This window comes from Spodoptera frugiperda, chromosome 26, assembly GCF_023101765.2.
Source record: "Spodoptera frugiperda isolate SF20-4 chromosome 26, AGI-APGP_CSIRO_Sfru_2.0, whole genome shotgun sequence".
Lineage (NCBI taxonomy): Eukaryota > Metazoa > Arthropoda > Insecta > Lepidoptera > Noctuidae > Spodoptera > Spodoptera frugiperda.
Genome location: NC_064237.1, coordinates 1,496,345 through 1,509,969, shown reverse-complemented (window position 1 = coordinate 1,509,969; position 13,625 = coordinate 1,496,345). Strand labels below are relative to the sequence as shown.

The window sequence follows — 13,625 nt, the reverse complement described above, 5'->3', positions numbered from 1 at the left end:
ATTAATAACAGGTAAACTAATAGAGCTAAAATACTCTAAATAGCTCGTTATGTTTAAAATAATGTTTTATACTGGCAACATTGCATTCGGTATTTAAATTAACAAAGCTGTTTACTACTGTTTAATAATGAAAAATCAATAATGGTTGAATAGTTTTCAATGATTTGTTATTCAAGTTTAGGTACCTACTATATCTTTGTTGTTCTATCTATATTTGAATTTTAAAACTATTTAATACTGTAATTTGAGAAGGTAAGTACTGTGGAGTAACTTAAATCCTCAAATTAGTTTCAAGTTACTGGTCCCACTTCGGGCGGCAATATGAACATTTAGTCCCATGTCGGGCGCCAATATAAACATTTTTATTTCACTACTACGACGGTAACGATTAAAACAAATAATTGTATGAATGTATTTCTTGTAATTTAAACTTAATGTCTAGGTCCTAGGTGCTACAATAAGTTGGTATCCATCTTTGGGTCTTAGAATAAAAGCGACTGGAGAGAGACGTGATGATTCTCGAATTGCCTTCGTCTTGTAATGTTTCAGAAATTTCACGAGGAACACTTTCGCTGCTAGCACTGCGAAGCGGGAACCTGAAGCAAAAGGACATACGTAACATCTTCATTTAAACAACACATGCATGTAAGATACTGGAAAAATATTCACAGAAAATGAAATCCGTGAACCTAATCTTTGTGACTTTCTTGAAGCCATTACTAACTTAGAATTCGAACCAAAGACCGGATACATTAGTTGTGTTTGATAAGTCACTTAACTGACTAGACTATCACTAAACCGACGTGAAACAACGCTTGTGTTGTGCGAGTGTGGTTTGCGGAGGTCCAATTACCGCCCTTCCCCAACAACCCTTAAATTCCTAACGCCCAAAAGGCCGGCAACGCACTTGTAACGTCTCTTTTGTTTCGTGTGTCCATAGGCGGCGGCGATTGCTTACCATCAGGTGATTCGTTAGCTCGTTAACCGGTTTATAACATAAAAAGAAATAATAAATGTACGTCAGAAAACGATACATAATAACTCAAAGACTGTCCACAAGTTCTATACTACAATGTAACTAAGTCCCTTTCTCAATATGGACATTCACAATATGGACCATACTCAAAGTTATAAAGGAGCATTCCTTACCAATGCAATGCCGGGGTCCATTTCCGAACGGCATGTACGTATAGGGAACTATCTCAGCTTTCCTCTCCTTTGAGAAACGTTCTGGAACACAGACGTCTGGATTTGGCCAGAACTTCTCGTCGCGATGTATCGAGTATATTGGTAGCCAGACGTGTATACCTGCTGGGGCCTGGGGGAATATTCAGATTTGTTATTTAGTGAAGTAGATCAATTAAAGGTTGGTTGGTAAGAATGGAGGTGGTACGTTTTTGTTGCAAGTTTAATGAGTAAGAGATTATTTGTAACTTTAATCAACAACCTTTCCAAATTATCTGCGTTTGTTACCTACTTTTAATAGAACTTTGAATAATATTAAATTTGTAGGTGCTTAAACTAACCACCTACACACGTACTATTAAAGTACCAAAACGTACTCTTTTAAAATTCAAATAGTTACTTATATTATTTCTAAGATTTCCAGCGTAATTAAATTTGAACAACAGACTTGGAAATAAGGCTGAAATTTTTGAAGTCTTCGAGCCCAGAGTTGTGAAAAAGTAAACAAAATTCAGTAAAGGTTTCACCCCCTATTATGTCGTAAACGATCTATTAACAGAGAATAAAGGAATCCTCCAGGGCAATGGGCCTATTAAGATGCCAAATTACCTATTACCACGCGCCAATGAAGTTATTACTTGGAAAGTATCGCTGGTATAGCACAAGCTCATTTGTGGAGATAGCTGTGTACTAAAATTAAGTGATAAAGATTTTGTAGGCTGATAGTCTGAAAAATATTTGTTGGGTTCATTGTCAGTGGCCATTATAATCATTGTACCTAGTTTATTCAGTTTACGGAAATAGTCTTGATGTACTGTTTCTATTGTTTTATTTTTATAGGTACATCTCCTAAATTAACTTCTGTATTTATAGATCTGGAACTTGGTTTTTTTATGACTCCAGAATGATGCACGAAGTTTTGGCGTTCACTTTTTGATTAATAAGATACTACGAGTATTAGAAACAGATATTCCTGACTTGTCACTTGGACTAAAAGGAATTTCATGTTTCAAAAACTAAACATCGAAGTCAAAACTCCATACCTTTTTTTATTAATTTTAGTAGGGACTGAAATTGGCTGATACCAAGCTTTGGCTTCTATCCAGTAAAATAAATTATACAAAGTAGTTCCTAGTGCTATATAAGTTCAATAATATTTAGTTGCGTAATAGTTTTTGGCTTAATTAATAAACAACAATCTTTGTTAATTAGGTAACTAGTCAAGATTCTCGTCAAACAGTTACGTGAGTAAGCATAATAATGAATTTAGTATGTCACACGAAAGTTGTAATAAAATTTACAATATTTTGTACACATACTAAACAGAATCTTAAATAAGTACTCACAATAAGACGGTCTTTGCTTCCAGGATGAGTAGGGCCAAAGTCATAAGTGGCGACCGAACGCCGATCAGCCGATCCAACTAATGGCCACAATCGCAAAACCTCTGAAAACATAGGTAAGTAGGTAATTATTCAACGGTCAATGGAAGTGATAGTTGTTCTTCAAATAGGGTATTCATTAATCGGACATTTGTCACAATAAGCTGCCTCCAACGAAGGGAACTTAATAGGCTTCAATTAGTGTTAAAGCCTTTTTTGACGAAGGAAAATCATCCAATGAGAAGTAGAGTGGTGTAAGAATCTTACTGACTAAAACTACCCCATTTCTACTTTTGCTTCGAATCCCCGGTAATCCAATCCGCAGCTCCAGAGGGTCAAAAAGCATAGGGCTGTGTAGAGTTTTACTAACTAAAACTTGCCCCATTATCACATGGGTATACGAGAACCAAAATCTTTCGTAGTGCCAAAGACGTTAAAATGCGCCTCCCATTAAAAAGTTTCTTACCATTAACACACATCTCCAAATACTCCAGTTCTTGAATTGCCTCATACATATCGTTGATCTGGTCTTCTGGAGGCAAGGTGTCCAGTTCTTCATGAAGCTTCTCCTGTACTGCAGGGTTGATGGCCATTTCATACAAGAAGTAGTAGATGAGGTTTGCGGTGGTGTCGTAACCAGCTATGTAGAAGAGAACTGCTTGGGCAACTAGATCGTCGTCTGTGAATTCTGTGAAAATATTGTCATTTCTTAAAAAGCGGTTTTGTTTTACGATATGGTTAGTTTCTTCTCGACATTACTTCATATGTGAGTTACTGGTCCTACTTATTGAAATTTTGTTTTTGAATTTTATTTAAAAGTTTCACCTACTCATTGCTAGATAAATTTATTAAAATAAGCCATTAAGCTTTTTAACCTCTTTTCATATTAAATATAAAATGGCTATTATTACATGCACTCAAAAACCGATAGTCGCTGATAGTTGGAAATGTTGAAATGCTTTAAACTTTTATGTAGCGTCCGATTATTTCCGAGTCCATTCCGATTCGTCCGTATTATAATACGTAGCGATAAATAAAACAATTCACTAGACAAGAGAATGTCGATTGGGATTTTCCGAATGGGAATTTCCCATCAATGGGATCACGTGATGAACATTTTTGAAATATTATAAATTAACTTTTGTGAAGCATTGAGTAAATACAAGTAACTAGGGTTATTGTTCTGTTACATATTATATTAAGCTGTTGATTACTGAAAAGGTAACCAGACGAGCGAAATGGTTAAGTTTTTGTCTATCAAGTTAGTTTTTTTATACTTAATAGGATGACATTTGGCCACCAGCTCGCCTGGTGGTATGGAGCACGCCCATGAGCAACCTGTTCACTCGGGACTTGAAGACACCCAAGTTATATTTTGTAGCAAACACAGACTCCGGCAAGAAATTCCATTCTTTAGTGGTTCGCACAAGCAAACTCGAAACAAAACGCTTCGTGCGAACCGGTGGAACATCAACCATGTTAGTTAATGTTTGAAACAGGAAAGATTCCATATTTCTTAGAAAGAGGGTAGGATTTAGAAATACCAAGAATATCGTTAACACAGTTATCATTGATTTAGGCAATTCGAAATTCGGTACAAAAGCCAAACATTTCCGAATTTTCCGAATGTTTTGGGTTATTATGTAGATTCTAACATTAGTGAAATATTACGGTTCACTGATTGTAGGTTTGTTAGACTTGTGAATAGTCTCGCTGCTAGTCTAGACTATTTGAGTTGCAAACTACCAAGTTGGATAAGTATCTATGTATACACTGAAATTAGTAGTTAGCGTAGCTTGTGAACTTAAAAATGGTTTGTTATTATAATATTAACAAGATCATCCTTGTCCGTTCTATGGTAATATGTAGGTATGTTGGGTAGAACTGCTCATAAGTTTGATATAATTTCTTCTATGAGGACTTGCTCATTGATTTAACAAGCTTTGAGCTTGTATGATCGATATGCAAATATATTTCAATTAATGCTGCATATTTGAAAGTAAAAATAGCGTCTTTTTGTCGGAATAATCCGTTGCAAGTAACATACCGAACTAGTCTTTCATATACCAAAAAGTAAATCGAAAAAACGAGTAACTTAATCTGGCAACCCGACATCAGGATTCATATTCAGCGCTCGCAACTCAAGTCATAAAGAATCCGACATTAATTTGAACTCTCTCCAAAATACGCGTATGTTTACAAGGACCGACGGAAACATATTGCTATGCAGTACATCGTAATCTTGATCCACAAAACAAATACGTTCCGGTTGTAAGGAATGGCGTAATCCCGGCACAATTGTGACGTCACGCTCAGAACACGTCATAATTAAATTTGGCGTGCGTCTCGTCAATCACTGCCTCGTACTGTGGTGTAGTGGAGATGTTACAGTGAAACCACTTTGTTAGGGGGTGAAAGTGGATTGTTGCTTGGTTTATTGAAATTGTTTTACTGATCGAATGGTTTCTGTGAATGATATCAAGAATAAAGGATTGCATTATGTTACACTTTTACAGCTTAGTATACTTTCCTTTTAAAAAGTATAAAATTAGGTTAGCATAACTTGACCTAAAAGTTACCAAAAAATGTCTACTGTATATGACGAGTAAGTCCATCTTGATAAAATCAGTACCCCTTAGTACGAGTTTGCTTTACGTTGAACAAAAACGAAACAAGCCGGCACGAATGAACCAACCAATCAGAGCAAACTCGTACTAAGGGTACAGGACTATCGCTACAGTTCTTACGATTACAGAACCAATCCTATTAAAATTTCAAATAAATAAATATGTGTAAAGCAAGTTTTCGGTATCGCACAAGCAAGAAAAAAAAAAGTTTCACTTAACAACTATTGATCTACTGTTTAGTCCTTTACAGTGTGACTTAAAGAGTAAACAAATTAAAGTTAATCTTACTCTCAGCGGTCTTTGCGCACTCGTTGTTGTTGCCGTCACTCTCACCATCAGCCTTCAGTTTCCCTGCGCCGAACGGATAAATACATAAAGTCAACAATAAATAATAATCTGTGCAGTATACCAGCTTAACTATAGTTCTAGTAGCTTAACTATACCGTTCGAGAGGATCATTGCAATTTCATCGGATGTATCCCCCTTGCCTACTAACTGCCGTACTTAGAGTCATTTAATGGTTACTTAACTCAGTCCTAAGCGATTGTTTGCGGAACAAAATCTTTTCTAAGGAATAGTTTAAGTAATAATTAAATGACTCTGTGTACGGCATTAAGACAGAGAAGTTCAGGTACGAACCTATGAATGATGGGCCAATGGGGGCGCGTAAGTATTTTGCTGACTACTTTTTTAATACTACGATCTCCCACACACCTACCAAGCAAGCATGAAGGATGTGGAGATTGTGTTAAATCATTATCTTACGTATTCACACATAAGCGTAAGAGATATTTCTACAACCTTCATGCTAGGAAGGTGGGTTGGAGATTGCGTTTTAAAAGGTGCATGTTTATCAGATAATTATTAAGTACTAATTAAGTTTGTGAAATAATTAGAGTACAGACCAAGATACCGTACCAATTACGAATAAGAAATCAAAGTCATTACATCGATTTAAATTAACAACCGACAATTCCTTAAAAGCCACTGAGAAGTACCAGGAGTCAATAAAGTATAGGAGTTTACTTACCATTAGCAGCGTCGACTAGAACTTGAATGAAGTCAGGTCTAGGTTTCACTAAGTTTTCTCTACGAGCCTTTAGTGCAGATTTGAATAGCTGGGAAAACTGTTCCGCGTCTTGTGTGGGAATTAATTTAACTCCTAGAAACTGTAAAAAATAAGTTATGGGTTTAAAATTACTTAAGGTATTTTATTTTCATTTGGGTTCATTACTTTCAAACACTTGTAGTGTTATTTTAACACTTTTCGCACTTCGGAGACTGAAACCGAGATTTCCTTAAATCGGTCGTTGCACTTGTACTTGTCTTGATGAACGACGTATTTCATTCGTTTTTGATATCACAAAGAATGTAATTAAATACTAAAATTAACTTAAAGATAGATTAGCAAATGAATAGAATCTCTCTATACCGTTCTTGTCACGAAGCCAAACATTGATATTGTTTTAAATTCGTAGCTTTATCATACAAAACCTAAACCCATTCAAAAACAGTATTTTTTTTGAGGGAAGGTATCTAAAGGCTTCATCCGGCTTGGGTAAGACGAGAGAGCGAGAGAGAGAATCAGAGTTAGACTCTTATTGACTAAAACTTTGACAGTCTTTAACATACAAAACTAAAACTGATACAAGTCCCAACATACCTTCATAATGCTCTTCATATTCTCGTAACCGAAGAACTTCATGACTTGAGTAGTGTCCTGTATGACTGCCTTCTTCCCTAGTCTGAAGATGCAGTTGCTAGGATCCTTGAGAGAATCAGACGCGAAGCCGAATGCGCATGATGCTATCACGTCGTTCACGTAAGACATTGATATCTGTGGAATCAGAGGGCTTAGGCTTGGTACAAATCTTTAACGTTTAACGAGATGGAAACCCTTAAATTCCTAAACCCCAAAAGGCCAGCAACGCACTTGTAACGCCTCTGGTGTTTCAAGTGGGCGGCGGTGATTACTTACCATCAGGATACGTCTGTTCGATTAGCGGCGTGTTCCAAAAAAAAAAACATTACGGCGTTCGCGAACAGTATTCGGTGCTCTGATTGGCCTGCCCAAATGAATCAACCAATCAGACCGCTGAACGCGGGAACGTATCGGTCTCGTTAAAGGTAAAACAAACTCACGGTGTTCACATCGATGACTTGTTCGCCAGTTATCTTTTCTTGTAAATAGTTGAGGACTGCGCACGCGCTCTCGGACATGAGCGGCACCATACTGCGGCAGCGAGCTCCAGAGAACGCGGGAGATAAAGAGGCACGCATTGATCGCCATTTTGATCCTGCAATGACAAAGGTTGGTGTAAATATGCCGTCTTTTCTTATATTAAAGTACCTATTTACAAACTACAATATACGTAGATATACCATAATAATTATACTCGTTTAGGAAACTGCATTAGACTGCCTGCAACTGTATTGTTGCCTTATACATTACTAAAGCGACTAACGCTATATGGGTGCCAATCGCCGCCGCTGGGCGACACACGCCTTCGCAGTGAGGCATCCACATGCGACTAACACTGTTGATAGGGTACACATTCCATTGTTGGGCGACTATCCCGATGCGGGACAATGCCGGTGCGGGACGAAGCTTGTGCGTGATAAAGCATGTGCGGGACAAAGCTTGTGCGGAACACAAAGCCTGTTCGGGCCAAAGCCTGTGCGGGACAATGCCGGTGCGGGACAATGCCTGTGCGGGACAATGCCTGTGCGGGACAATGCCTGTGCGGGATAATGCCTGTGCGGGACAAAGCCTGTGCGGGACAAAGCATGTGCGGGACAAAGCCTGTGCGGGACAATGCCGGTGCGGGACAATGCCTGTGCGGGACAATGCCTGTGCGGGACAATGCCAGTGCGGGACAAAGTCTGTGCGGGACAATGTCAGTGCGGGACAATGTCTGTGCGGGACAATGTCTGTGCGGGACAATGTCTGTGCGGGACAATGCCTGTGTGGGACAAATCCTGTGCGGGACAATGTCTGTGCAGGACAATGTCTGTGCGGGATAAGGTTTGTGCGGGAAAATGTGCGTGCGGGACAAATCCTGTGCTGGACAAACCCTGTGCGGGATAAGGTTTGTGCGGGACAATGTTTGTGCGGGACGATGTCTGTGCGGGACAATGTCTGTGCGTGACAATTTCTGTGCGGGATACTGCCTGTGCGGGACAACGTCTGTGCGGGATAAGGTCTGTGCGGGACAATGTTTGTGCGGGACAATGTCTGTGCGGGACAATGTCTGTGCGGGACAATGTCTGTGCGGGACAATGTCTGTGCGGGACAATTCCTGTGCGGGACAAAGCCTGTGCGGGACAATGTCTGTGCGGGATAAGGTTTGTGCGGGATAAGGTCCGTGCGGGACAATGTTCGTGCGGGACTTTGTTTGCAACTAGGTATACCTCATATACAGAAAGAAATAAAGAATAGTTCTTAAAAAGGCTTGTATAAACATGATAACATTAACCGATATAACTTTTCTCACATTACAAAATCAAAGTACCAAGATAGCATAGTTTAGAGGAGCTTGCATAAGTTGGTTATTTGGTTGGTTGGTTGGATATGGCCCGTGCGGGACAATGTCTGTGCGGGACAATGCCTGTGCGGGACAATGTCTGTGCAGGACAATGTCTGTGCGGGATAAGGTTTGTGCGGGATAAGGTCCGTGCGGGACAATGTTCGTGCGGGACAAATCCTGTGCGGGACAAAGCCTGTGCGGGACAATGTCTGTGCGGGACAATGTCTGTGCGGGACAAATCCTGTGCGGGACAAAGCCTGTGCGGGACAATGTCTGTGCAGGACAATGTCTGTGCGGGATAAGGTTTGTGCGGGATAAGGTCCGTGCGGGACAATGTCTGTGTGGGACAAGGTCTGTGCGGGACAATTACTGTGCGAGACAATGTATGTGTGGGACAAGTTCTGTGCGTTACAATTTCTGTGCGGGACAATGCTTGTGCGAGATAATGCCTGTGCGGGACGATGCCTGTGCGGGACAATGCCTGTGCGGGACAATGCCGGTGCGGGACAATGCCGGTGCGGGACAATGCCGGTGCGGGACTAACCCGGTGGGATTAACCCGTATGTGGGGCGACTAACGCCATAGGTGGGGAACGTATCCCATTGTAGGGCGACTACCACCCATCTACCTCTCGATTTACGGCGCGACCTACATTTCGTTTCACTGCTAGTTATCTATATTGAGGGTTGGGCATGACGATGTTAATAAGCACACATGTTATGGTTAGCAATAATTGCTGAATTAGAATCCTTATTACTACCAAGTTTTTTTTTAGGGGAAAAATCATTTGAATATTTTTCTCGCCTTGTGTGAGGCGAGAGAGTGTCAGACTCTTACTGATTCTCTTGCTTTGAGTCGGAGCCCCGGTAACCTGTTACGATGTCCGCAGCTCTGGATCGGGCCCTACTGGGTCACATCTGTGGTGGTCTGGCTCTTTGAGGTGCGCACAGACCAAGTTAAAAGTTAAGACTTTGTTTGCAACTAGGTATACCTCATATACAGAAAGAAATAAAGAATAGTTCTTAAAAAGGCTTGTATAAACATGATAATGTTAACCGATATAACTTTTCTAATTCTCACATTACAAAATCAAAGTACCAAGATAGCATAGTTTAGAGGAGCTTGCATAAGTTGGTTGAACTGTATACAAACTCTTTGCTCTTATCTTCGCGTAAAGTCAAGTCGCTGGAAGTCGTGTGAACGTTGTTGTTACGGTTAATTTTCTAACTAGGTCGGAGCGACCCGGCTCATAGTCATAACGGGTAGTATTATGTCAACTGATTGTAAAGGCAACCATCTTTAATGAACTTTGGATAACTTTGGTCAATGTCGTGTGTGACGCACGATGGAGGAATAATAGTTTGTATAAATACTACTAGAGCGAGATCCCAGAGCTGTCAGACATATCTTATTTTTACAAGCATTTAACCTTCATTAAAAAGTATATACAAGACTACTGTAAGCCGAAGGTTAAATGCTTGTAAAAATAAGATATGTCTGACAGCTCTGGGATCTCGGACCATACCTATTTATTGTTTATAACTGACAATACTAATTAATTATTATGAAATATCTGGGTTTATTTTAGGATATAATTTACCTGGTGTGTATGCTGTAATGTATTTACCTGGTTTGCTTACACACATTATTGTGTTCGATAAATAAACATCGAATGCTTAACTAAAGGTATTTACAGCCTAAAGTTGACGGTTGAGAGGCTAATTGATCCGAGTAATTTTTTGCGATATTGAGTTATATACATCATTCGATGGAGAAAAAATCGGTGATTCCGAATATGTATATAAATTAATATCGCAAAAAATGTCGTTTAGATCAATTAGCCTTTCAACCATCGATATATAATTTTTTATACACCTTCGTCAATGACCGTAATCCTTCTAGTATTTATGGAGCTATTATTCTAAAGAACATACTTACTTACTTATATTATTTTCAAAAGAAGATTAATGGTATTTTTTTTTATAAAATGAGGATATATTATACCAGTCAACATGATGAGGTTCCTCCCAAACAGAGGATCGCAGTCAGCATCGATGTGCACTCCTCGGTCGATGAAGGAGTTGAAGTCCCGCACCATGATCTGGCGGATCAGCTCCGGATCCCGAGGTATGAGGGTCGGTACCAGGTACTGGTACAGGCCGAAGTATCTGGAAATTTCGGTATTGGACACATCGTCACGCCTTTAATCCCCGAAGGGGTAGGCAGAGGTGCACATTACGACACGTAATGCCGCTATACAATGTACACCCACTTTTCACCATTTGTGTTGTAAGGCCCATGTAATAGGGGTGAGCCTATTGCCATATACTGGACACAATTTCAGACTCCTTGCTACTACTGAGAAATTTTCGAAAAACCCAGTAATACTTTGCCCGACCCGGGATTCGAACCCGAGACCCCTTGCCCGGCAGTCGCACTTGCAACCACTCGGTCAACGAGGCAGTGAGAATTAAACATTTTTATTAAAAACTGACGATATAACGACAACGGGATAAAAAACACTATTCCTTTTTGGGGTTTTTTTTTTATTTAAAATAAGAATTTATGAATTGATACGCTTTTCATTTTTGGAAGTTGGTTAAAAAGGTTAAAAAACTGTATCGCAATCGAATAAAAATATATGTACATATTTTTTTTAAGTTATGATGCCAATGTTACAAAATTTTCGAAAAAATAGTAAAATGGAAATGAAATAGAGTCTGTTGTTTTTGTACTAGTGTTTTCTTAACTATAGTTACGGCGGGGCTGACAGGGCTAGTTCAGCTTTAAAAGAGACATTATATTATATGTAAACACTATCAGTAGAACTAGCACACTATTATTTATGACATATACAAGATTATGATGTTTGTAATAGAGCTGAAAAAACAAATATTAATTAAGGTACTTAATTAAATAACTTACCTCGTTTATACAACTGCTGAATACGATAAGAATATGTCAATACATGGTATGAAGATTATACCATTCCAATTTAAAAATAAATAACAGAACATTTGTGTAAAGAAACGCTGATTTGCTGTAGAATTATTTTCATTTTAGTACTTACCTTTGATCTTTGAAGGCATTGTATCCCGCCGCGATCGCTTCCACGAAATTTTCCCGCCCAAGAGTGACAGCTGTCAAATTCCCCAAAAACGGGACCGGAGGCAACGTACGTACACCCCGAGACGAGAAGTAACTCAAGCGATGGCGGGAATAATAGAAGAGGCACGTCACTAAGATCACGATCAACAACCACATCTCTTTGTTTTGTTTTAAACAGCAAAATAAACAGAATTTAATATTATTTTATTTTTTAGTTTTTTTCCGTCAACAAAACGCGAATTCCAGAATACGATATTTAAACACTGGCCACTAGATTCCATGAAGTCACAAATAGAACATGATTTAAAAGTGGAATATATTTTTTCTTTGCTTATATTAGCTTCGTATTATTATATTTTATTTTGCGAACACGTGTTGGCGCGCTTTTAGTTAAGTAACGTTTGTGACTATATTCGAAACTGACCGGCATCGCGCAGAGAAAGTGGTGAAGGCAATGGCTGCACGCTGACATAGCGAATAAGTGGATGTTATATAACAGTACACGAAACTGGTTTTCGTAAACCGTGACCCTCTTTCCAAGTTGGGCATAATATTCGACGCATCGTGTGTATAGTGTCCGAGATAGTATTACGTATGATTATGTATACCTTTATTTCTTTAAGGGGGACAATCATCCAACGTCTTCTCCCGCCTTGGGCAAAGCGAGAGAGAATGACAGACTCTTACTGACTGAAAACCACCCTGTTTCTACTTCTGCTCGTTGAGTCGGAGCCCTGGTAAACCCGCTATGTAGTCAGCAGCTCGGGGTCATTATGTATACCTTACCGCCATATAATTGTTTCTTTAAGAAAATTAAATTATTAAGATTGCAGGCTTTGTATATCCGCTTTCGTGCTGTGCTGTTCTGATTTGTAAACCAATGAATTATTCGTAGGAACATTACCTATCCTGATTTCGAAATCGTACCTAGGTTCATCTGTAAATGAACTTTATCAAGCATAACGACTAAAGTTTAACAGCAATATTTATTTAAGAAAAATCTTTCGTGCAGTTTATGTTTTGGAATCCTGCCCAACAAGGAAATTTACGAGGTGATATTTCCTTTCGATGATAAAACATCAAATCAAAAGCGTTTGCTTCTCTTGAAAGGAGCGCATAAAACAGTTGGAATAACCTAACTTTTATCACAAACAACATGCAATCGTGTAGTGACGGTTGCGAGGGCATATCTGGCGGATAGTTTATAGACACAATAACGTGAGACGAGCAAAGAAACGAATAACCGTTCCTAGTAACGTATACGAGTAATAAACTAGTGAGACAGTGGTGTCCGTGTCCCGGGATTGGTTTGGGAATTGTCTAGCTCTCCGCGATTATATTACGCCGTTTGCCAAGCCACTTATTTAGTTTTATATTGTCTTGTTTGATTTATTCTTTCGGGTTGTCGTTTTTTGAATTCGATTGTATGGTTTTCGTTGAGATTGATGCTGTTGGTATGTTGTATACGTGATGCTGAGGTTTGTTTTACGATATTCGTTCGGAGAAAAGTAAATAGCAGAAATAAAGATAATATTTCTATTGCCATTCTTATCAGAATATTGGAACATAGCATGCTTTAAGGTCTGCAACAGTGGAGACTTAAGACGACTAGCTCGAATTCCCAGACATTATACATACATCTATATCTAATAGTAATATAAATTATTATGTACGTCAAGAAATTAATCAGCTTCTCAGCTCGTCTAGTCAACACAAGTCGACACTTTTTTCTATTCTACTAAGTAGAAAGCGGCTTAAAAATTAGGCAATATTAAGCGAAAAGATGTAGATACATA

General features: G+C 39.0%; 1 protein-coding gene across 1 annotated transcript; it reads right to left on the bottom strand.

The window, feature by feature from the left end:
* Positions 1–401: 401 nt before the first annotated feature.
* Positions 402–12,284, bottom strand: LOC118264788 (cytochrome P450 9e2). Its single transcript, XM_035577423.2, has 10 exons — positions 11,792–12,284; positions 10,726–10,889; positions 7,337–7,491; positions 6,858–7,031; positions 6,225–6,363; positions 5,483–5,545; positions 3,034–3,255; positions 2,532–2,632; positions 1,150–1,318; positions 402–596 (listed from the first exon to the last, which is right to left on the bottom strand). Exons 1-10 carry the CDS (start codon positions 11,983–11,985, stop codon positions 439–441), a joined length of 1,539 nt encoding a protein of 512 aa, XP_035433316.2. The 5' UTR covers positions 11,986–12,284; the 3' UTR covers positions 402–438.
* Positions 12,285–13,625: the final 1,341 nt, after the last annotated feature.

Coding starts and splice junctions, on each gene's coding strand:
- LOC118264788 (XM_035577423.2), bottom strand. CDS start 11,985: ATGTGGTTGTTGATCGTGATCTTAGTGACGTGCCTCTTCTATTATTCC. Junction 7,032..7,336: donor AAGTCATCGATGTGAACACC/GTGAGTTTGTTT, acceptor CTGATTCCACAG/ATATCAATGTCTTACGTGAA. Junction 3,256..5,482: donor GTGCGCAAAGACCGCTGAGA/GTAAGATTAACT, acceptor ATATTTTCACAG/AATTCACAGACGACGATCTA.